This window comes from Macaca fascicularis, chromosome 15 (assembly GCF_037993035.2).
Source record: "Macaca fascicularis isolate 582-1 chromosome 15, T2T-MFA8v1.1".
In the NCBI taxonomy this organism is placed as follows: Eukaryota; Metazoa; Chordata; class Mammalia; order Primates; family Cercopithecidae; genus Macaca; species Macaca fascicularis.
The window spans coordinates 64,082,627-64,104,985 of NC_088389.1; the positions used below are offsets into that span (position 1 = coordinate 64,082,627).

General features: G+C 42.7%; 1 protein-coding gene across 19 annotated transcripts in view; it reads right to left on the bottom strand.

Moving 5' to 3' along the window:
- Positions 1-22,359, bottom strand: part of UNC13B (unc-13 homolog B) — a 235,883-nt gene that overhangs the window by 41,859 nt on the left and 171,665 nt on the right. For 4 of the 19 annotated variants that reach the window (XM_074017184.1, XM_045374410.3, XM_065530395.2 and 1 more), the window contains exon 1: positions 7,414-9,869. The exons of 11 other annotated variants lie outside the window; for them this stretch is intronic. In XM_074017184.1, coding sequence (XP_073873285.1) covers positions 7,414-9,697 — 2,284 coding nt within the window. In that variant the 5' untranslated portion in view covers positions 9,698-9,869. Of the gene's footprint in view, positions 1-7,413; positions 9,870-18,834; positions 19,342-22,359 lie in introns of those variants that run through there. 4 more of the 19 variants (XM_074017189.1, XM_065530398.2, XM_074017188.1 and 1 more) reach the window with 2 other exon arrangements.

Genomic DNA, 22,359 nt, shown 5'->3' on the forward strand with positions numbered 1-22,359 from the left:
TGTTTGCAGGTTAAGTTATAAATGTCTACAAAACAACTGCTTTGCAGGAAAACCCCTGACCCCCTAAGAATAATCTCTGTCACTCTTTCAGACAGTCCATTTTATAAGGAAGTGACATTCCTCCTCACCAGCCCTCCCCTCAGTATACCCAATAATACAATCTTAACTCTATTATTGAGAGTCAAAAGACTTGAGATGCTCAACTTATTTGAGCCTACATTTCCTTACCTATAAAAAGATAGGTATAAGAACAACTACCTCTCAGCGTTATTGCAAGGATTCATTTCTTAAGAACCTATTATACTAAGGACTGGTCATGGTGGCTCATGCCTATAATCCCAACACTTTGGGAGACTAAGGCAGGAGGAAGGATAACTTGAAGCCAGGAGTTCAAGAACAACCTGGGTAACAAAGTGAGACTCCATCTCTACAAAACATGAAAAAATTAGCTGGGTGTGGTGGCATATGCCTATAGTGGTGGCATGTGCCTGCATGTGCAGTGCAGCTACTTGAGACTGGGTTGGGAGGATCCACTGAGCCCAGGAGATCAAGGCTGCAGTGAGCTCTGATCACTCCACTGCACTCCAGCCAGGGTGACAGACTGAGACTCTGTCTTTAAAAAAAAATTTAACTAAAAAAATTTTAAAAGAACCTAATGTGCACACTAGGCACTGTTCTCAGTCAGTGCTGGTGATGTGGCAATGAATGAAACAAACTCCCTGATCCTGAGAGGCTTTTATTCTTGTAAGAGGAGCAGATAATAAACAATGATGAAGATGATGATAGTAGCTGATACTAATCAAATACTTACTTTGTATCTGGCATTTTATTTGGGTAAGCTCATTTATTTCTCACAACTCCACACTGGGTAAATGCCATTATTACCTCCACTTCTTTGATAATTAAATTGAAGATCAGAGAGGTTAAGAAAGATGCCAGCAAGTGGCAAAGCCAAAATTCATTAACAGGCATTCTTGTTCCAGGGTCTGCTTTCCATAAGAAATAACAATATACTATGTCACATGTGATAGGAACTCTGCTGAAAAATTCAGATAAGAGAAAAAGATAATGCCCCCCGATGATGGAGGTAGAGTTGTTATTAAAAGTCTAAAAACAGGTTGTTAGGGTGGCCTCATTGACAGGTGGTATCAAAGCAGACACTTGAAAGAAATTAGTAAAGAAGTCATTTGGAGTTCTGGGAAAAAGTATTTTCAGAAGAACATATAGCAAATGCAAAGCCTGAGGTGAGAGCATAATTGGTGTGGAGAAACAGCAAGTTTGCAATAAAGTACCAGTTCAAATAGGGCTCTACAGACCTTTGTAAGAATGCTGGTGTCTATTCTGAGTGAGACAGGAAATCATTGAGCAGAGAAGTGATATAACCTGACTCATGCTCTATGGGGATTACTCTGATTGTTGTGAGAACAGACTGTAGAGGAACAAGATTCTAGAAGCAGGGAGACTAGTGAGACCATTGCAGTAATCTAGATGAGAGAAAATAGTGGCTTAAACAAGGATGACAGTAGTGGAAGTAGAAATAGTGGCAAGATTCAAGATATTTTTTAAAGCTGGAGGAAGTGGAATTTACTAATGGACTGAATACAGGTTGTGAGAGAAAAGGGGGAGTCAAGAATGACTCTATGGATTGGGCCTGAGTAGCTGCAAGAATACAGATGCCACAGATGGGTAAGAAAGACAATAGGAAAGGCAGGTTTGGCAGGAGCTTGGGAAGAAGGATCAGGAGTTTGGTTTTGGATATGTCAAATGAGATGCCTTTTTACATCCATATGGAGGTGTTAGGTGAATTTGGAGTCTGGTGTTCATGGAAGATGTCTGGGCTGGAGATGTAAACCTGGGAATGCTTATGAAACTCATGGGATTGAAAGATTATCATCTAGGAAGTAAGTACAGGAAGTCAAGATTGAATCCTAGGATGCTACAAGGTTGGGGAGAGGAAGAGCAAAGATAATTAAGAAGGAATGGCCAGTAATGCTGGGGGAAAAGGGGAAACCAAGACAGAGAGGTGTTCTGGAAGCCAAATGAAGAAAGTGTTTCAAAAAGAAGGAATTGAGCACAAAGACAGACTGAATATCAATAGAATAAAATTGAGTCCAGACATAAACTCTTACATTTATAGTCATTGATTTTTGATAAGAGTGCTAAGACTATTCAATGAAAAAAGAGTAATCTTTTCAACAAATCATTCTGGGACAACTAGATATCCATATGTACAAGAATAAAGCATATGAATAAAGCACAAGAATAAAGCATACTCCTACCTCATACTATGCACAAAAATTAACTCAAAACTGGCTGGGTGCGGTGGCTCAAGCCTGTAATCCCAGAACTTTGGGAAGCCAAGGCAGGAAGGTCACTTCAGGTCAGGAGTTCGAGACCAGCCTGGCCAACATAGTGAAACCTCCTCTTTACTAAAAGTACAAAAAATTAACCAGGCTGGGTGGTGGATGCCTGTAATCCCAGCTACTCTACTCAGGAGGCTGAGGCAGAAGAATTGCTCAAACTCAGGAGGCAGAGGTTGCTGTGAGCTGAGATCACGCCACTGCACTCCAGCCTGGGCGACAGAGCGAAACTCCGTCTCAAACAAAACAAAACAAAACAAAACAAAACTCTTAAAAAAAACATAGAAGCAAATCTTTCTGACTTCAGATTAACCAATGATTTCTCAGCTGTGACACCAAAAGCACAATCAAAACAAGAAAAAAATAGATAAACTGCACTTCATCAAAATTTAAAACTTTTGTGCTCTACTTCATACTCATTACAATGGCTATTACTTAAAACAAAAACAAAAACAAAAAAACAGAAAATAACAAGTGTTGAAGAAAATGTAGAGAAATTGGAAGGAACCCTTGTGCCCTAATGGTGGGAATGTAAAACAGTGCAGCCACCATGGAAAATGGTATGGGGATTCTTCAAAAAGTTAGAATTACCATATAATTCGATCAATTCACTTTGGGGTACATAGCCAAAAGATATCAAAGCAGGGACTCAAAAAGATATTTGTATACCCCTGTTTAGAACAGCATTGTTTACAATAGCCAAAAGGTGGAGCAATGTGTGTCCTGATGAGTGAACAGATAAATAAAATGTGATATATGTGTATAATGGGATACAACGCAGCCTTAAAAAGGAGTGAAATTCTGACACATTACAACATGGATGAACCTTGAGGACATTATGCTAAGTGGAATAAGCCAGTCAAAAAAGGACAAATGTTATTTGATTCCACTTACATGAGGTACTTAGAGTAGTCAAATTCATAGAGACAGAAAGTAGAGTGGCAGTTACCAGGGACTGGGGTGAGATGAGGTGAGGAGTTATTATTTAATAGGTACAGAGTTTCAGCTTTGCAAGATGAGAAGCATTCTGGAGATGAACGGCAGTGATGGTTGCAGAACAATATGAATGTACTTGATGTTATGGAACTATACATTTTTAAATGGTTAAAATGTTCCACATAACATTCAGAAAAAAATATGGTTTAAATAATAAATTTTATGTTATGTATATTTTAGCACAAAAAATTGTTTTTTGATTTTTAGTAAAGACAAGGTCTTACTATGTTGGCCAGGCTGGTCTCAAATTTCTGGGCTCAAGTGATCCTCTCGCCTTGGCCTCCCAAAGTGCTGGGATTACAGACATGAGCCACCAGACCTGGCCAACAGGATTTTTGAAAAAACAAAACAATAAAAAAATTTATGCTTCAAAGGACACTGTTAAGAAAGTGAAAAGACAACCCACAGAATGAGAGAAAATATTTACAAATAATATATCTGATAAGGGACTTACATTCAGAATATATAAATAATTATTACAGCTCAGAAACAAAAGGAAAGAAAACTCAATTTAAAAGTGGGCAAAGGCTTAAATAGACATTACTTCAAAGAAGACAGAAAAATGGCCAATGAGCACATGAAAAGATGTTCAACATCATTAGTCACTAGACAAACACAAATCAAAACCACAATGAGATACCACTTCATATCCACTAGGATGGCTATAATAAAAAAGATAACAAGTGTTGCCAAGGATGTAGAGAAATTAGAACCTTCATCTGTTATGGGTGGGAATGTAAATAGTACAGTACTTTGGAAAACAGTCTGGCAGTTCCTCAAATGGTAAACAGAATTACCATATGACCCAGCAATTTTACTTCTAGGTAAATACCCAAGAGAACTGAAAATATAGTTCCATAGAAAAACTTGTATACAAATGTTCATAGCAGCATTATTCATAATAGGCAAGAAGTGGTAACCATAACTCAAATGTCCAACAACTGATGGATTAAAAAAATATCCATCAATAAATATTGTTCAGCCAGAAAAAGAAATGAAGTACTGATACATGCTACAACATCCTTAAAAACATTATGCCAGACACAAAAGGGCACATATTTTATAAATCCATTTATATGAAATGTCCATAATAGGCAAATTCATAGAAACAGGAAGTAAATTAATGGTTGCCAGAGGCTGGGGGGCAAAGAGAATTGGTGAGTGACTGCCAATGGGTAAGAGGTTTCTTATGGGGTGATGGAAATGTTGTGAAATTAGATAGTGGTGATGTCTGCATAACTATGAATAAACTAAAAACCATTCAATTCTATACTTTTTAAGTGACTTTAAGGTGAATTTTATGGCACATGAATTATAACTCAATAAAGCTGTTATAATAAAAAGAGGGAAGTGATTATCAACTGTGTCAAATTGCTGACTGATAAAAAGAAGACTGAAAATGAACCATTACTTTGTCAATATGATGGACATCTAATGGCCCCGACCAAAGCTATTTTGGTTGAGTGACAGGAATAAAAGAATTGAATTTTATACAATACACCTGAGAGTATTTAAAACAGTACCTGGCACATACCAAGGAAAAAAAGATGAAAACTAACTCAAATTAATCATAAGCTATAACTAGTAAGTTTAGGGCCTAAAAGATCCCAGGCAGAACAGTAAAGAAAGCAGAGTTTTCAAATGCTTCGTTATCCTGGTAGTCTCTGTGATACTGAATCGGTTTACTAGCTTAGGGGACTGCTCCAGTGAAGTCTATTTGGTGAGAGTCTGGCCTGTGTGCTTGTCCTGCTCTATGCATGGGAGTGCTGGAGCACCCTGTCCATGATTCTCTCTGCAGCCCTCAGGCCAGACAGAGTCTTGGATAGGACCCAGAACTGTGGGTTGCTTTCTTATTGGTGCTTTAGAAAACCTTCTATTCATCACGACTGCTGCTACTACCACCTGCCTACCACGGCACTAAAAGTTTCTGCATTGCCTAGAAGGATGCAGCCCAGAAAGGAAACTCTGCAAGCTGAAGAGTTAGACACACGTGTCCTCATCACTGGTGCTCATGCTAACATCAACTCCACCAATATTTAAAGAGTTTGTAAGAAGTATTGCTTTGATATTTGTTGTTTCTATTGTTGCTGTACTGAAATAATTTCTCAGTGCCTGGGAAGAAGAAGAGACTGCAAAGTTATGTAGAGAGAGAAATCCCTTACAGCTGAGGAACTACTGCCTCAGAAAGCTTCCTGGAGGAGGCGATATATGTTGAAGAATAGGTGAATTCTGCTAGGTCGAAATGGCAAACAGCATTTTATGTTAGAAGGAAGCATGTATATATGAATATGCTAAGAATAGAAAGTGCAAGGCAAATTTGTATGACAGCAAAGCTTCCTTTTGAAAGACTTATGGTGGGACAAAGGGAGGTAAGCCTGGAAATATAAACTAGAGACGAATGGCAGTGACCTTGGATGCAAAGTGAAGGAATTTAGACTCTTTTTGATAAGTTCTAAGAAGAAGCTCTGGGAAATTTGAAAAGAGAATGACATAATTTTCATTTTTAAATGTAACTTTATGGCTTAGTATTATATTCATATGATTCAAATTCTAAAAATTAAAAGAAGGCACACAGAGAAAAATCTCCCTCCCATTCCATTAGTTCACCTAATACATTTCCCCATGGGCAACAATGTACCCGTTTCTTACATATCTTTCATTAGATATTCTATACACATACAAGCAGACATTGTAAGTAAGTGTATTGTATTTTTCCCTCTTTTCATACAAATGAAAGCATCTTATACATACTGCTCTGCACTTCGCTTTTTTTTTTTTTTTGTATGTCAATATATCTTAGATAACTTTCCATTTCAGGAGAGCTACCTCTTTCTTTTTATAGCTACACAGTACTATATCCCATTGTTTGGACATGTCAATAATTTATTTAACCAGTATTTCCTGATGAATGTTTAGGTTATTTTTAATTTTTGCTATTAAAAGCAATGCTTCAAAAATAGCCTTGTACATATGTCACTTCCACATGTGAAAATATGTCTGCAGGATACATTCCTGTAAATGGTGTTGAGGACTTAAAGGGTATATATATTTGTAATTTTGATAAATTTTGCCAATTGCCTTCCTTAGAGATTATGCCAATTTATACTCCCATCCCACCAGCAATGTACAAGTGCATATTCCCTCACACCTTTGCCAACACAATATGCCTCATAATTTAGATGTTGCCTTAGGAAGATTAATCAGGTTACGTGCATAAGAGGACAACCCCATTTAAATTTAAAACTGGATGAATATAGCATATGCTCTTTGGATAAATTTAATTTTGATTGGGAGGAGTAATTTTAAAGCTACATATCTCCATACTGCCTAGAAAAATGTTCTCTTACTTCTTGTAGTCAAAAAACATTCCATTCGCCAGCTCTCAGGTGAATAGCTTTTAGGGGGAGATGGAAGAAAGGGAATAAGACTGGTGGAGGGCAACGCTGGGCTCTAGGGCTAGGTCAGCACTATAAGTAGCTCCTGGATGCCCCAAATCAGAAATAAGGTTCTGTGTCAGCAAGTCAGGTACTAGGAAGAGACAGGATGGGGTAGGGGAAATTCCCACAGAAGCCTATGAGAGAAGCCTCATCAGCTACCGGGGAAATGGCAATCTTATCTCAGCAAAAAACCCACGGAGAAGAATTTTTAAATGCAACACAGGATTCTTTCTCAGCTGTTCTAGTGCCTGTGAGCAAGTATGTCTCATCCCCAACTCCTGCCTCTCACTCCCACCCCTTCTTTACATCTGATATCCTAAAAGCTCTGCAGCTGCAAACTACTTCCGCTCCAGATGCTCCTCCCTCTTTTGAACACGTATAGCACCCCAACAAGAGATTGGAAGCTCCCTAAGGACAGCTTCCTCTTGCTTGAGAACCCTCTTTCACTCCAATTTCCACAGGATTAGCTTAAGCTCTCTACTTGAGTAATTTAGCCTGATTCAAGCTATGCACATCAATCAACACCTTATTAAACTTGCCACCACACCAGGTCTCATGCTGGCCAGATGGAGGCCATACTTTAGCCAGCTGGGACCCTGTTACATAGGGACTCAGAATACCTGAGTGCATGTCTTCTACTGAGAGACGGTTTGCCTTCTGTACTAGCTCGTGCAAAAGTTTTTTCTGCCTTAGTCTTTTCTCTCTTAGAACATTCTTAAAATTGTTGATGCACTTGTTGAGATAAATGGTCTCTGTACACACTTGCTCTAGGCTCAGTCTGCCCTGTTTGGGAGATTCAGGCCTGGAACAAGTCTCACTTCCCAGACATGGAGCCAGAGCAAAACTTGGCAATGAGTTATTAGAAGCAAGAGAGAAGATGCTTGGATCCTGAGGGGTTTGCTCTCCCTGTGTGGAGATGCCAACTCCACCAGAGACCACACTGAGCAAGCTTTCACTCCCCTGACTCCCAGGACTCTCCAGTGAGCAATCCTGGGCACCCCCTGAACTCACTGTCCCAAGAAGTCGATCACTGTTCTCTGACTGGGAACCACTCTCATTGCTTTCCAGGTCCTCAGGACTGATGGACCCACTGTTCTCCAGCTTCTGAAACACACCCTGCAGAGCAGAACGAAAGTGGTGAATTGCTCGGCCCAGTTTACTGGTATAAAACTTGATTTCCACATCCTCATCCTCCTGAGAGCCACCCAGAACACAAGAAGACTTGTCAAAGACATCCTTAAGGACGTGAGCAGCACACTCCTCCTCTTCATTCAGGTCAATATGAATCATGTCACTGAAAGTCTCAGGCCCTATGATAATTTCCTCCATCATGCTGTCGCAGCTCAGAGCTGCAAGCCTTCTGGACTTGTCTGCCAAAAGGTCCTCTAGTTCCTTTGAGCTCAGAATATCGAGTCCAGCTTCACAGCCCAGGAGCTTGTCCTCCGCGTTTATTCTCTCTGTCTTCAGCAACCCAGACAGTGACAGGCAGCTGCTGGCCTCACTTTTATCGTGGCAGTCATTTTCTGGTTTTCCTACTTTATATGCTTCACCTTCGTGGCTGTACTGTTTGAAAAACTGCGACTTCCCAGAATCCTCCTCTTTTGAGATTAATACTAGGGCAGGTTCCTCAAATTGATGGGGGGTAGACAGAGGAGGCTTTTTCTCTGACAGTTCATCACAGCTGCCACTGATAACTTGAGATGTTCTTGATGTTCCTTTTATTTCATCCCCTAGCTTGGGCACATCACTTTCCTTTGATAAATTGTTCTGGAGTAGAAAGCAAGGGCCTTGCTGCTCAGGGGCCTGGTGCTCTCTCTGTTGATCCTGAGCCTTCATCTGATATGTTCCTGTTATGGGTCCCCTGTCCCCTGTTTCCATCTGAAGAACTGGTTCATCCTGGTTTAAAGAAGTCCGACTATAATCCTGATGTTGTTGTTGAAAAAATGATATAGACTCCTTTTGGGGATTCTTACAAGCCTGTGGGCAGCTTGGTTCTTCTCTGGTGGCAATTCGGACTCCCATATTCTGCAAGAGGATGGATTTCTGCAAGATGAAGTCTCTATGCTCTAGATGGGCAAGCTTCACAACAGTGGGTCTAGGGGAAGGGGATGTGCCTGCCCTGTAAGCCTTTTTAATGTACCTGTTGCACTGCATGCCATTAACGCAAAGGTGCTTGGCTAGAAAGCTTTCCACCAGTTCCATAGTATTTTCTCCATCTTGTTCAGGAAGGCCATACAAATACAGAATGGCTTCCTCACTGGGTCTGTCCACATGGGGTTCCTGGGCCTTTTCCCCCTCACACACCTTGGCCAGGGAACAGCTGCTCACCTGTAAGCCTTCTATTTCACTCAGTACTGAGTCTACACAGCTAGAGACTTCATCCACGGAGCCCCGGACTTGGCTCAAGTGCTGCCGCAGCTCAGCAATCTCAGTTTGGAGACGGCTGATGCCTTGCAGCTCTCTGATGATGTATTCTACTACATCCCCCAAAGGTTCCCGCTGTTCACGGCTACAGCCTTGGCCATGGCCTCTGGACAAAAGGGTCTTGGCTTGGTTCCTCTCTGGGAGCTCATGACAGCTTGTGGTTATGCTGACAGATGAGGGATCCTGAGAACCAGACCCTGAAACACAGGCAGTGGAGCCCAGAGAACGCTGGCTGTTGTTCTGCTGCCCAAAGCTGCAAAGCTGGGCCAGGTCCCCATCTCTATCTCCAGCAATGGCTAAGGCTGCTGACCCACAGCATGGGGGCAGGGAGTTGTCCTCTGGTAAGGATCCAGCAGGGCCAGAGGATTTGCTCTTGGTGCTACACATGGTCTCTGCCTTAGCCTTATCTGGGGAAAGCCTGGAGGAGGGTCCCAAGGTAACCATGATTTCTTCCTCTGACTCTTGCAACAATCGCTTCATTTTCTCCCTCAGGGTCTGAGGGGTTCTCTGCTTCTTCCTCTTATTTCTGGTCAGGATGCTTAATAGAGATTACCTTGGAAGGCAACAGCCTGTCCTGCTCTTTTCATTTTGTTTCTAGCAATTATTGCTGGCTGATGCTTTGGGCTTAGCCCACAGTGCTGCCTGGAATGGCCCCATGTGTAGCCTCCAAACCTGGCACATGCCCCTGGATCCTGGCTTGATTTATCCTGTAGCTAGTGAAAAAGGAAAATAGTGCACTCAGGTCAGAAAGTAGCAGGATGATTTTAGTTTGAATCAAGTTGTCAAGCAGGAATAAAAACATTATCTTCTAAGACTATAGGAATCAACCCTGACCTGCCTCCCAACCCCAGCCTTAAAGGCTATGGGCAGTCAGTTCATTCTCATTAGCTTCCCATTAGAGTATCAGTGTAAAATTAAAATAAAGTCCTGGTGTTCTAGGCAAGTATCCAAAGTCAACGGTATTGAGACAAGCTGCTGGGAGGTAGATGAGGTAAGGTCAATGAGTAACTCCTTATTTGAACTTTCACAAAATTCAGTACTAGGAGTCTGGCTCAGAAATAAACAAACAAATGCTTAACCACCAAGGCTCGAATCACATACATAGTAAAAGACAAGACAAGGAATGTTTCTTTCTTTCTTTTCCAGTTTGTTCTGGTGAAGACTCCACTTACTCAAAAGTTTACCCCTGCCTGTGCTTATAGCACAAAGTATTTTCCCTTTGTTGAGTGATGGCAACCATTAATTTGGAGAAAGGACTATGGCAAGTATTTTAAACTTACCGGGAAAAATATTTCTTTACCTAACTCTAGAATAAAGTGGCACAGTATGCACACACTGTCCAGATGTAGGTGGCATTTAGCATGTTTAAATCTAGAGAGGCAGGTAGCCAAAGACACAGGTATCATGAACTCACAACGGGGAATGAAGGAGGTTTAGGCTTAGCTTGGTGCTCCTGAGCTCCACTTAATACTCTCTAAGGGCTTGCTGCAGCTAATCAATATCTGGGTTTGGCTTTCCTGGCCCACAGAGGATCTTTCAGAGCACCACAATAAGTGATTGTCCAGCACACTGTCCACTGCTCAAGTATTAATAACAAAGGGTTAATCTAACCCTCTGCCTGGCCGAGAGAGAATATCACATGGGACACGTGGGGGAGGGTTACCTCACAGAGGGCTCCAGGGTGCTTTACTCTTCTCCAATAAGGTAAAGACAGACTTGCCACCAGTCTAGTCCCTACACCCTAAGCTATTGGTGACTGCATTACAGAGGCAGAGATGATGATTACCTCATGTGAAGTGAGAATACATTCCCTTTTTACCGAGAATGTGGAGAGTGGATGGAAGCAGTAGAGTGAAAAGTATAAGGGAGAAAGCAGAGATCCAGGAGGCACAGGGGCTAATACTCCAGTCCTGCTAGGTCTCCTGGGAGGGAAAGATGGATTGGTGGGAGACATGCTACTCTTCATGTTCTTTGACCAGGGATGCTTTCCCCATTTTCTAGATTTGATGGAGATTTCTAAATCTTCTAAACTCCGCCTCCTTTTATTTTCCCAGTACTGAAGTTAACCCTAAAAGTGGGAAAATGCCTTAAAGAACACAGGCAGACTGCTCTCATGGCAACCCATTTTCAGGAAAGGCCACCACCTACATCTTGTCTGTGGGCCTGGAATTTAAAAGCATTGTGCTTCCCCAGACTAGGAGGAACCAGAAGGACGAGTCAGAAGACTTGAGATAAAGATGAAGCTGATTCTTTTTACTAGAAATAACTAAGCCAAGAACCAAGAGACAAACTGCATGTATTCCCATTTCACATCTCTCCTCTTCTTTCCAGCTTATCTAACAACTCTAATTCATTGAGGAATTCTTCATCTAAGAACCCTATCCATCGTGTGAGGCATTACTGCTTCATCTCAAGGTCTCATGGGGCCAGGACCAGCCACGCCCCTAATCTGGCCAACTGAGTGTAGCCTGGAAAGATGCACTACGTGCACAACCAGAATTTCTGGGTCTTGGGCTTGGTGCCCAGCTGCCTAGGTAGACTATGCTCCCAAGTCTAGCGGATGTCAAAGTCTTCCTTCTCTCTTCCCACAAGGACAAAATCTGAATTTCCAAAGATAATCTTTTTTTCTTTTTTTTTTTTTTCTCTCCCCAACCATGTAGGGATTGGGTATCCCTGATTTGCTCTTGGTATTAGCCCTGAACAATGTTCCTGGCTCTACAACGGCTGGAGCTGCAAGTGGCCTTTCAAGTTTGTCTTTAAAAAAGAAGTACTGCGGCCAGGCGCAGTGGCTCATGCCTGTAATCTCAGCACTTTGGGAGGTCAAGGCAGACAGATCACAAGGTCAGGAGTTTGAGACCAGCCTGGCCAATATGGTGAAACCCCCTCTCTACTAAAAATACAAAAATTAGGTGGGTGTGATGGCGGGTACCTGTAATCCCAGCTACTCAGGAGGCTGAGGCAGGAGAATTGCTTGAACCCAGGAGGCAGAGGTTGCAGTGAGCCAAGACTGCACCACTGCACTCCAGCCTGGGCAACAGAGCAAGACTCTGTCTCAAAAAAAAAAAAAAAAAAAAAAATTAGAATTGTTTAGTAAGCTTGGTAAACCAAGATGGAAGCTCTGTATACAACTACATGAAGTCATGAGCAAGTGCTACTGGACTGACAATCAAGAGACTTAAGTTTGGGTCTTGTTCCACCAGTGACCTTGGATTAAACACTTGACCTCTTTGTGAATTAGTTTCCTCATCTGTAAAATGGGGAAGATAATTACAGGAATGTTATTATATAAAGCTAAAATGAGAGATCCATACTTTGTAAAGCACTGTCCTGTTGTTATTGCTACTGATATGGCAAGTACCTGAGTCAACAAAGTAGGGAAACCCATATCTAAAGCAAGCATCCAACCACCTAAATGGCACAATTTGAGTGAGCCATGACTTTTACTTCTGCCCCAGACTCCTGCCTTTCCCAGTCCCTTCTAATGGTCTGCAGCAGTGCCTGGAATCCTGCGAGGAGAGTGTCACCCTTAAAGTTAGTCCTGTTTTCTCCTAGAAGTTTTCTTTTTAAGGTAAGGAGAAGGAAGAGTAAATAATTCAGTTCCCAACACCCCATTCAAGTGTCAGGAGGCTGGCCATCTCTCAGATACCCTGAAAGCATGAGGAAGGGACAAATGGCTATAGGAGCCAAGCTTTATCTTTCCAATGCTGGTGAGGCCCAGAATTCATTGCCAGGTCTTCTAAGGCCAGCCTCACTTTGGTCCAGATAAGGCAGTTTGTCGGGAACAATAATGAAGCTGACTTGCCTGCTACTGATTCAGTGTAGACCAGGCTAACCTGGGGCCTATCTGCTTCTGCCCCTCAGATCAATACTGCAGACATAATTTTTTTTTTTTTTTTAAGTAGAGATGGGGTTTCTCCATGTTGGTCAGGCTGGTCTCGAACTCCCGACCTCAGGTGATCCGTCCATCTCGCCTCCCAAGTGCTAGGATTACATGTGTGAGCCACTGTGCCCAGCCCTGCAGACAAATTGGCCTCATTTCCTGGACATCTTACAAGGTATTCCCTCCCAAACTGCAGTGCTTACAACACTGGCTGGCCAGCCACACAGAGGGCAAATGGCATAGCCACTGGGTTTAGAGTCCTTTCCTGTGGCCTCCTGAAGACTGAAGGCAGAGCTGCCTGGTTCCCCATGTTACTGACAAATAGGAAATTTTCAACTAGAGCTGCCACAGCAACTTCTCCCAGCCTCAAACAAAGATGCTTGCTTCCATATTAAACAAACAAAACCCTCCACACCTTCTGAGTTGGTAGCCACTGCCCTGGGATGAACTTCGAACTCAAGAATCTCTTCTGGTGATACAGAAGGGGCACCAAACTCACTTAGTAATGCAGTCTTTGGGCTTTGAAGCAGGGGATGGAGCTCGATGTGATGCTCAGAGGACCAACCAGTCACTGTGCTGAGCTCAACTGAATATCAGAAGCCAGAATGGGCTGAAAGGGCAACCCTCAGGGACACGAGGCCCAATTCACCTCCTTCCCAGCCTCTCTTTGCTACTACTGTCCACAGAAGTGAAATGACAAGGAGCAAACTGTAAGAAGGACCATTTGATCTCTAAGTCAGTTGAACTGCATGAGTACTTACTGTGTGTGCCAGGGAGATAAGATGCAGTCCCTGCTCTCTAATATATTAAGATTTGGAGAGAAAGATATATATATGATCACAATATAAAGTGATACATATTATAATAAAAGTTATAATAAAAAGTAAGCATTTAGCTGGGCACAGTGGCTCACGCCTATAATCACAACACTTTGGGAGCCCAAAGCAGGAAGATCCTTTGAACTCAGGAGTTAAGAGACCAGCATGGGCAAGGTAGGGAGATCACATCTCTACAAAAAAATAAAAAATTAGCTGGGCATGGTGGCATGTGCCTGAGGTCCCAGCTGCTTGGGAGGCTGAAGTGGGAGGATCGCTTGAGCACAGGAGGTTGAGGCTGTACTCCAGCTTGGGTGACAGAACAAGACCCTGTCTAAAAAAAAAAAAAAGAGAAAAAAAAAGAAAAACAAATTAAGATTTAATTCAGGAGTTGGGAATGGAAAGGAGGTGAGAGGCCCAGCAAAATGAGGCAGACAAGGCCACAGAAAAGTAATGTTTGAGCTGGGATGGGGGAAGTAGGCTCTGGAGTCCACCTAGCCTTGGAGTTTCCTTTAAGGCACCCAATGTTATCACTCCGCCCTACCTTGTGGGCCTATTGACTCTAGACAACTCTCCAAATTTCATACACACACAATCCGGAAAAAACCATACCTTTCTGTGCTCTTTTCCTAAGGACTGCCTAAGGCTGGGAAAAATAAGGCAGCCCTTTCAAGGAATATCTGCATTTGAAAAGGTAGCACATCAAAACAAAATGAATTAATCAAAAAGATTAAAGCTTTAATGATGGAAAGCTAATAAATACTGCAGGGAGTAGACCCCTTAAGCCACATTGCATCACCACCAGCCTACCAACAAAAAAGCGAAAATAAAACACCTCAGTTTTTTGAAATGGCTGATTCTTTTATCCTTCTCTCTGACTTGTCAAATAAATGTAATTAGGAATGTAACTATTCCTTGTAAAAATTGCTTCTGACCCAAATCTGGCTTAGAGGAAACAACCAGGGGGCCTCTGGGAACAGACCAGGGCTCGATGTACATATATCAAGCAGCTTCTCAGTTAGTGTGAAACAATCCTAGCAAGCAGAAATTCAAGAGCTCTGAGCCCCCCAACAGAGGACAGAGCATTTCTGGGTCATATGTCAATTATGCTGTATGGCTAATATGGGCTAAGAGGAATGGATTTCTAGGGCCACAGCAGGTATGGGGATTCTCAGGATGTTAATCATCAAAATGATCAGGGCACGAGATACGGCAAGGGAGATTAGGCAAAGGGAATGGGAAATGCCCTAGATCAAAGGCTTAGCAAGGTCCCAGTATTGCAGTTCCTAGGACTTGCCATCCCTCCTCATCAGCATTAAAAACAGCCCCATTTATAGGCCAGAAGCTAGACATATACAAGGGAAAGAAAACTTCAAGCCTCTATATCCAAGAAGGGAGACAATCTCAGGTAACATACAGTTAAAAGACAGTGGCATGAGGGCGGACCTAGCCTTCAGAGGGCGGGCATATCAATACCTCATAATGGAGCCTGAATGCCAGGCAGGGGAGCAGGCTATTCTGTGCCCTGCCCAGGGCTCTCTTTCAGCAGTAGCAAGGTTTATTATACCAAGGAGTATAACAAACCATACAACAAATACAATCACACCCAGAATCTAACCCATGACAAAGACTCTTCTTTGTCCAAACATGAGTCGGGCTCCTCTGAGTCATCTTTCTGAGTAGGCCCCTGACATTGGTCCATTTAGTCCAGTTTTAACAAGAATCCAGCTAGGTCATTTTAGTGAAAATTCCCACCCTTGATTTCTGATCAAATTCCTCATCTTTCACCCTTAGTATCTGTCTATGCTTGATATCTGACCAAATTTCTTATCCCCTACCCCTGATATCTTACCACCTTGGTCTGCCTTCAGCAAAAATCCTGTCAAGTAAGTTTAGCCAAAATCCCCTTTGATACTTCATCTTAGTAATTTCCATCCACTGATCCCCCACCCTGCTCCTTGGCTAAATTCCCACTTTTCCTTATATTTGGAGTTGAGCTCAATCGTTCACCCCTACTACAAAATCCCAGTGTTGTCGTCCCCCCACATAAAGTCTGTCTTACCATATTTAACAAGCGTCAAAATAATTTTTTGTTTAACACTCACATGCCCTCTTTTTCCTTACTACCTTCTGCTCTTGTGAGTAGACTGAAAAAGATATGAGCGCAGGAGAATCTACTCACTGAACACCCCACCACAAAAAAATCCATCTCTATCCTCGTACTCTAGAATTTCCTTCACAGAACTTATTCCCATCTGATAGATAATATATTTGTTTGCTGCTTCATTATCTGTCTCCGTCCCCGACCTCTGCATCCTACAACATGAGCAGGGACTTTGTTTTGTTCATAACTGTATCCTCAGCACCTAAAATAGTGCCTGTGCTCAAAACAAACAAACAAACAAACAAAAAACCAAAACGAACCAACCCTGTCATTGAATAAAAGAAACCAGAATATAGTTGGACGAACCCTTTAGAGGGTATCTAGGCCTGGAATCTCATATTACATTGTGATCTAGGCTATGGAGTAGTCTTATCATCATAGTGCTTTCCTAAATTTTGAATTTGAAAGTCTTTAGGCAGGGCAGGTACTCTAGCTTCTCAAAAGCCCTACTGCCCTTGACCTAGAATGAGACCCTTGTTGTCATTAATCTGTTTTGCTGTGGCAGACTACTAAATGGGAGGCTCCTATTCAAAGACCCACAGCGGGTGTGAACTCCATTACATTGGAAGCTGTGTCTTATTTGTTTCTGAATTTCCAGTGCCTAGAACAGGGCATTACTATGCCTGTCACACAGTGATAATTCATTGCCATGGAAAGAAAAATGAATTGATGGCAGAGCTGAATTAGAATCCAGGTCTCCTAATTTTCTCATCCATTTCTGTTTCCATGACAATATGCTGCATTCAAGTTCTAGGTTTCCTTCTAGATTGATGGCTTACAATCCTCTTTCATTGTAAAACTAAGGTGGAAATATTCCCCCAATTGTACTTAAAATTCTCTGGGAACTCACTCAGGACAAAAAAAGAAAAAAGAGGAAAAAAAAAGAGGGTGGGGACATGGCAGCACTGGTCTCTGCCAGACTGTCAATTAGCTGGTATCTCTCCAGTGTATGAGACTGGCAGGGAGAGGCCCTGCCATGGTTCCTGTTATCCCAGGGATGCTGTGACGGGGCTCCCATCCCCCACCCCGAGTTGGAGAAGCTGCCCCAATCCTTGTGCTAGTGATCGGTGAGTCTAGAGTAGCACTGACTAAAAGAAATATAATGTGAACCACATGTGTCATTTTAAAATTTCAAATAGTCTTATAAAAAAGAAACAGGTAGAATTTTAATATATTTTATCTAACCCAATAGCCAAAGTATTATGTCAACATGTAATCAATATAAAAAATTATTAATCATATACTTGCATTTGTTTCCAATACTAAGTTCTTGAAATCTGGTATGTATCTTATGTTTAGAATACATCTCAAATTAGACTAGCCACATTTCAAGTACTCAGCAGTCACATGTGGATAGTAGCTACCACATTGGACAGCACGGGTCTAGAATTCCGGGGTGGGAAATACTCTGGAGAGCCTCCCAAAGCTGGCAGTAGAAGCTCACTGTAAAGGGTACACTGTCATCCCGGAGGCAGTCGAATGTTACATTCTTTCACTCATCTTTTCACCTGCTCACTTTGATCCTGGCTGGAAGCAGCCCATTTCCATTTTGTGTGAGGTTCAATCCTCCTCAAGGCTACAAAGAACAAAGTATCAAGGCCCCAACCTGCAGAAGATGAGAGCTTTTCTCCCTCTCAACCTGACCCTGCTTCTTTCCAACACTCTGCAGAAAACCACAGGATAAACCTGGTTACCTCAACAGAAGCTTCCCCTTCACATAGAAGGCTTAGCAACCTCTCACAGACAAGAACATAATTTCAGTGCAACTGGACCAAGAGTATGCTGTCCTATCCAACTCATACTAGAGGGACACATAGTAGTAAGAGATTATATTTGTTTAGAATTTTCAGTTTATATGATTCCTATTTTATCATCACAACAACCCTGTGAGGCAGGAGGGTTGTTATCGTTCTGATTATACTGATTTCATAGATGAGAAAAATGAAGCTCAGAGAGGCTAAATGACTTGACCAAGGTCACTGAGTATAGCTAGGACTTAAAAGTGAGCCTTCAATCTGCAAAGTTAGTGCTCTTTTATCATACATGCAAGACACAAGTGGACACACTGTTTATTGCGCATGTGTGCATACATTCAAGACTGAGAAAACTCAAGATGACTTTTCTATTTATATGGCATATGCACACATGAAAGGGATGAATTAATACATTAGGATGGTGGTTTTTCCTCTTTCTCTCTGTCTCTCGCTCTCTCACATACGCACACACAGGAAGGGTGGAAAGGATACAGAATATATTCAAGAACAGAAAGGTTACTTGAGTACATGCATACACACAGGAGATGAAGGGATGGATTATATATGTATGTGCAAGTAGGGAGAGAAGAATTTTGCATATTCATATATGCAAGCTGAATGAATGAGCTGTCTATACATATGCACATGCAGGAGAGGAATGGACAGGTCATTTATTCATTAACACATATGGACACATCAAAAGGGTGAAACAGATTATTTGTATATGAGTATGCACACATCCAGAGGGTGGCTGGGTTATCTATATACATAAAGTACCACAGAGGAATGGATGGTCAGATTATCAGCACACAAACACATGCATGTGAAGATTCTACCCCAGGGCCGCATATGCTACTTTTCACTCATTATAATGACCCCCCTCACCAGCAAGTTGACTCAAGCAGTTATGTAATTAATGTAGCTGCTCCATATTCCACCCACAATTGCTTTCCTTTTGTCCCTGCTTGTCGTTCAGTCAGTCATACACACTCGGTACCACTTACCTTGCTGCTGCAACCAAAATAAGGGTTAAAGAAATTAAAAAAAAAAACCACACACATTAAAATCATGAATTCTCAAGTTTTAGAATACAAATGCTGTCTTTAAGAGGAAATCCATCCAGGAGCACTCCTTGGTTTGACAGAGAAGCCACAGGATGAACTTTCTGAGCCAAAACTCCACTGCTTGCCCAACCGACAAACAGAGCCAAGGAGCTATTATTCTCAGTTGTACCCAGCTGGCTGGCTCCACGGTACAAAGTTGATGATAGAAACAATGCCCTGCAAAAAAAACCCTCAGTGAAGGGCTGGGCAGGAGTCTCACTGGCTGCAAACGTAGAAATCTAATCTGGTCCACCTCTCTGGCAAGGGGATTCTGAGATCAGCCTGCTGAAGGCAACAGCAGCCAAACTTCAACTGGATGTGGAATTCTAACTCAATCGATTCTGGGCTTTGAGACTGAGGCAGAAAGCAGGGCAGCTCCTGCTCCTGCTGCTGCTCCTCCTCCTCTCCAGCTGCTTCCTGCCTGCAACCTCCCATAGGGCACCAGCCCTCCTCACACGTTCCTGGCGCACACACCCCCTTCCCAGCACACTCACGCACACACAACCCTTGCCAGCAAGCTCACTCACACACCCTTGGTAAGTGTCTCTCCCTTTCGCTAAATATAGATCTTACTCTCTCCCTTCCTCCATTTCCTTCCCTCGTTCTTCTCCTCCCTCCTTTCTTTTCCCCTATCTACCTCTCACATCTGGGCTATAGGATATAAACAGACACAGATGGCGACCTATACTTTCAGGAGCTCCTAGTCTCAGAGGGAAGCCAGAATGCAGCATGCCAGCCGTGGAAATGCTGGAGCACAATATAAAGGGACTCTTCCCTTCTACTGAGACGAGCTCTAAGTTGGTTGGTTGGTTGGTTGGTTTCGTGTGTATATAATCTGTTGTCAGCATTTGGCAAAGCTGAAGAATAGGTACAGTGATCAAGTGCAGTTAAAATCACATAATGCCATGTTCTTGGAGTAGACATCTAGTCCAGTTCTTACTGAACAGCTGGCACAAGAGAACCAACTGGAAAGTAAGAGCTCCCTCAGGCTATGCCAAAGCAACAACCAGGGAGAAGGAGGGGAAGTTAGGTGAGCTGAGATGAACTCTGTACTGCAGAAGCCTAGACCAAAGATGGTTTTGGAATCCAGAATTAGGAACAAAGTAACCTAAAATGATACCACAGTGACCACAAAGCTGCCTAAGGTACAGGGCCCTTTTTTGACCCCAAATTTCATAACTCTTCTTTGCCAATGGATGCCCTATCTCCCTGGAGACTCACTAGCCAGGTGGCTCTCATATGACTCTAATTCCTAATAATTCAACAATTCTAGTTAGGACTCACTGGGAAATTGAATGTCCTTATCTTCAAAGAACACTCAAGTTGTTCACTGCAACATAATGTCCGGGCACAAGCCAGGACCCCTTGAAACTCTGGAGAATAAAATCCAAAACACATGAAACATGATATCCCCTTTCCACTCTGCAACCACAGGACATGAAAAACATCGCTTAACAAACCTAGATAACCTCAGAATCCTTCTCAATATAGAGCTCCGATCTGCCAGTAACAATCCAGTGAAGTCATTCCTCTTCTGTCTCCCCTGAGATTGATCTAATGGGAAAAGGCCCTCCTCCTCCTTAGGCCAACAGTAGGTGGGCAAGTTTAATTTACCCAGCATGTTCAAATCAGGTTCTCAAACCTTGTGACTTCTGCCGCCCTGCAACATTCCTCATGGCAATCCACAATACAGTATGGCCTCTTTAGCCCATAAATCAGGTACTCAGTCTATGGGGGCCATCCTAGGATCTGTCATTGCAGAACCCGCAGCCCTTTATGGTAGATAAAACAAGCTTTTAAATTAAGGATGATTTATTTGGCTTATCCAAGATCCTGAGAAGAAAGGGTTGATTTCAGAGCCAACATTTGCCTCCCTACTGCCTTCTTCCAATAACATTGCTTCCCCCTCAACCAAGGAAGAAAATTTAGATTCCAAGAGATGCTAAACAACCCATTTCTTAGCCATCCACCTCATTATGCAGCCAACACTGACAGCAGAGCACATACCTCCTAACCTAGTTGGGAGCTGGCTAGATGACAGAAGAGATAAGGGCTGACAGCACAACTATAACCACATCTAAATACAGAGGAAAAAAATAACTTGAAAACTGTCAAGTTTCTGTGGAAGTCACAGCCAATTTACTGTGGAGTTTCCCATCCTTCAGCCAGAAGAAGGAGGTAAAAGGTTTAAAACAAGAAATATAGGAAGACTGATTAAATTAGAATGCCCTCCCCCAAATCTGCAGCCACTCGTAAAAAGCCCAGAACAGTGGCTGTCATTATCAGGTTTGGTTGGGCTTCCTAGGCTAAGAAGAAGCTCAAACTTTCAAGAGTGGGAAAGATTCCCCAGAGGTAGGACCCTGCCGAAAGAACCTACTTCTTCCTGCCTAATTGACAAAGTGTCCCCAAGCCCTGGCTAAGGTCTCCAGATGGCATTCCTGAGGCTAATGGAACCCTGTCTTGTCACCCAAACACATTCAGCCCATTTTTCTAAGCAGCTTGGGCTTCCCAGAAAAACAAAGGCTCAGGCAATAGAAGACGTGGTTAGCATATGAGGCACAACAAATCTGCTATCTCCAGTTATAATCTTCAAACTTCACAGGAGAGCTCATACAGCTTTGACCACAAATTACCTTTGTATCCTTCCACCTTCCCACGTTCCAGCAAAAGCAAGAAACAGAGTAAGCGGGGAAGTGGTAAACAGTCAGTGAAAGCTCTTGTAAAAGAGCATGGCCACTTCTGCCACTGCTCTACACGGCCCACAGAGTGCCAGACACCACATGGCCAAAGGACATCAGGACTCCTCAGTAGACAAGCTCTTTGGGACAAGCAGGCAATTTGTTTTGTGAGCCACATGAACAACAATGCAGCCCCCTCGTCACAGTGGATCTGGCCCTGGGGAAGCCTGAGTAGGCCGAAAGGATGGGGTGCTTTTTAGAGTTAAGAAATAGCACAGCACCCACCTCAGTTGGGGAGCTTCCTCAAAGTAGGCTGCTCAGGAGCTAGCTGGGCAGAACTGGAAAAACAGATTGGGTTAAGAAGGAAAAGGCATTTATCCAGAAGCTGTGAAATGCTCTAAACAGACATTCTCAAGGTCTGGTTCCCAATTTAAATCCTTGCAGGGATCTTCGCCTAGAGACAGATGAGTCAAGATGGAAATTCAACATGATACACTGACACTCACGCAGAGTTGTGGGAAGGTTCAGACCTGCAGGAGTTCTAAAGGGGAGCCGAATGGGTGGGTTAGTCAGAAAACCACCTGGCACACAAAATTCATCTTCAGCTAAAGCAACTGAGTGGTGTCACAGGAATACTGGAGGAGGGCCTCACCAATCACAATTCTCCCCACTCACACAAACCAGTCTAAGTCTCCCTGACGCCAGATACAACTGGTCCAGAAGCAAAGAATATGCCTGCTCCAAACCT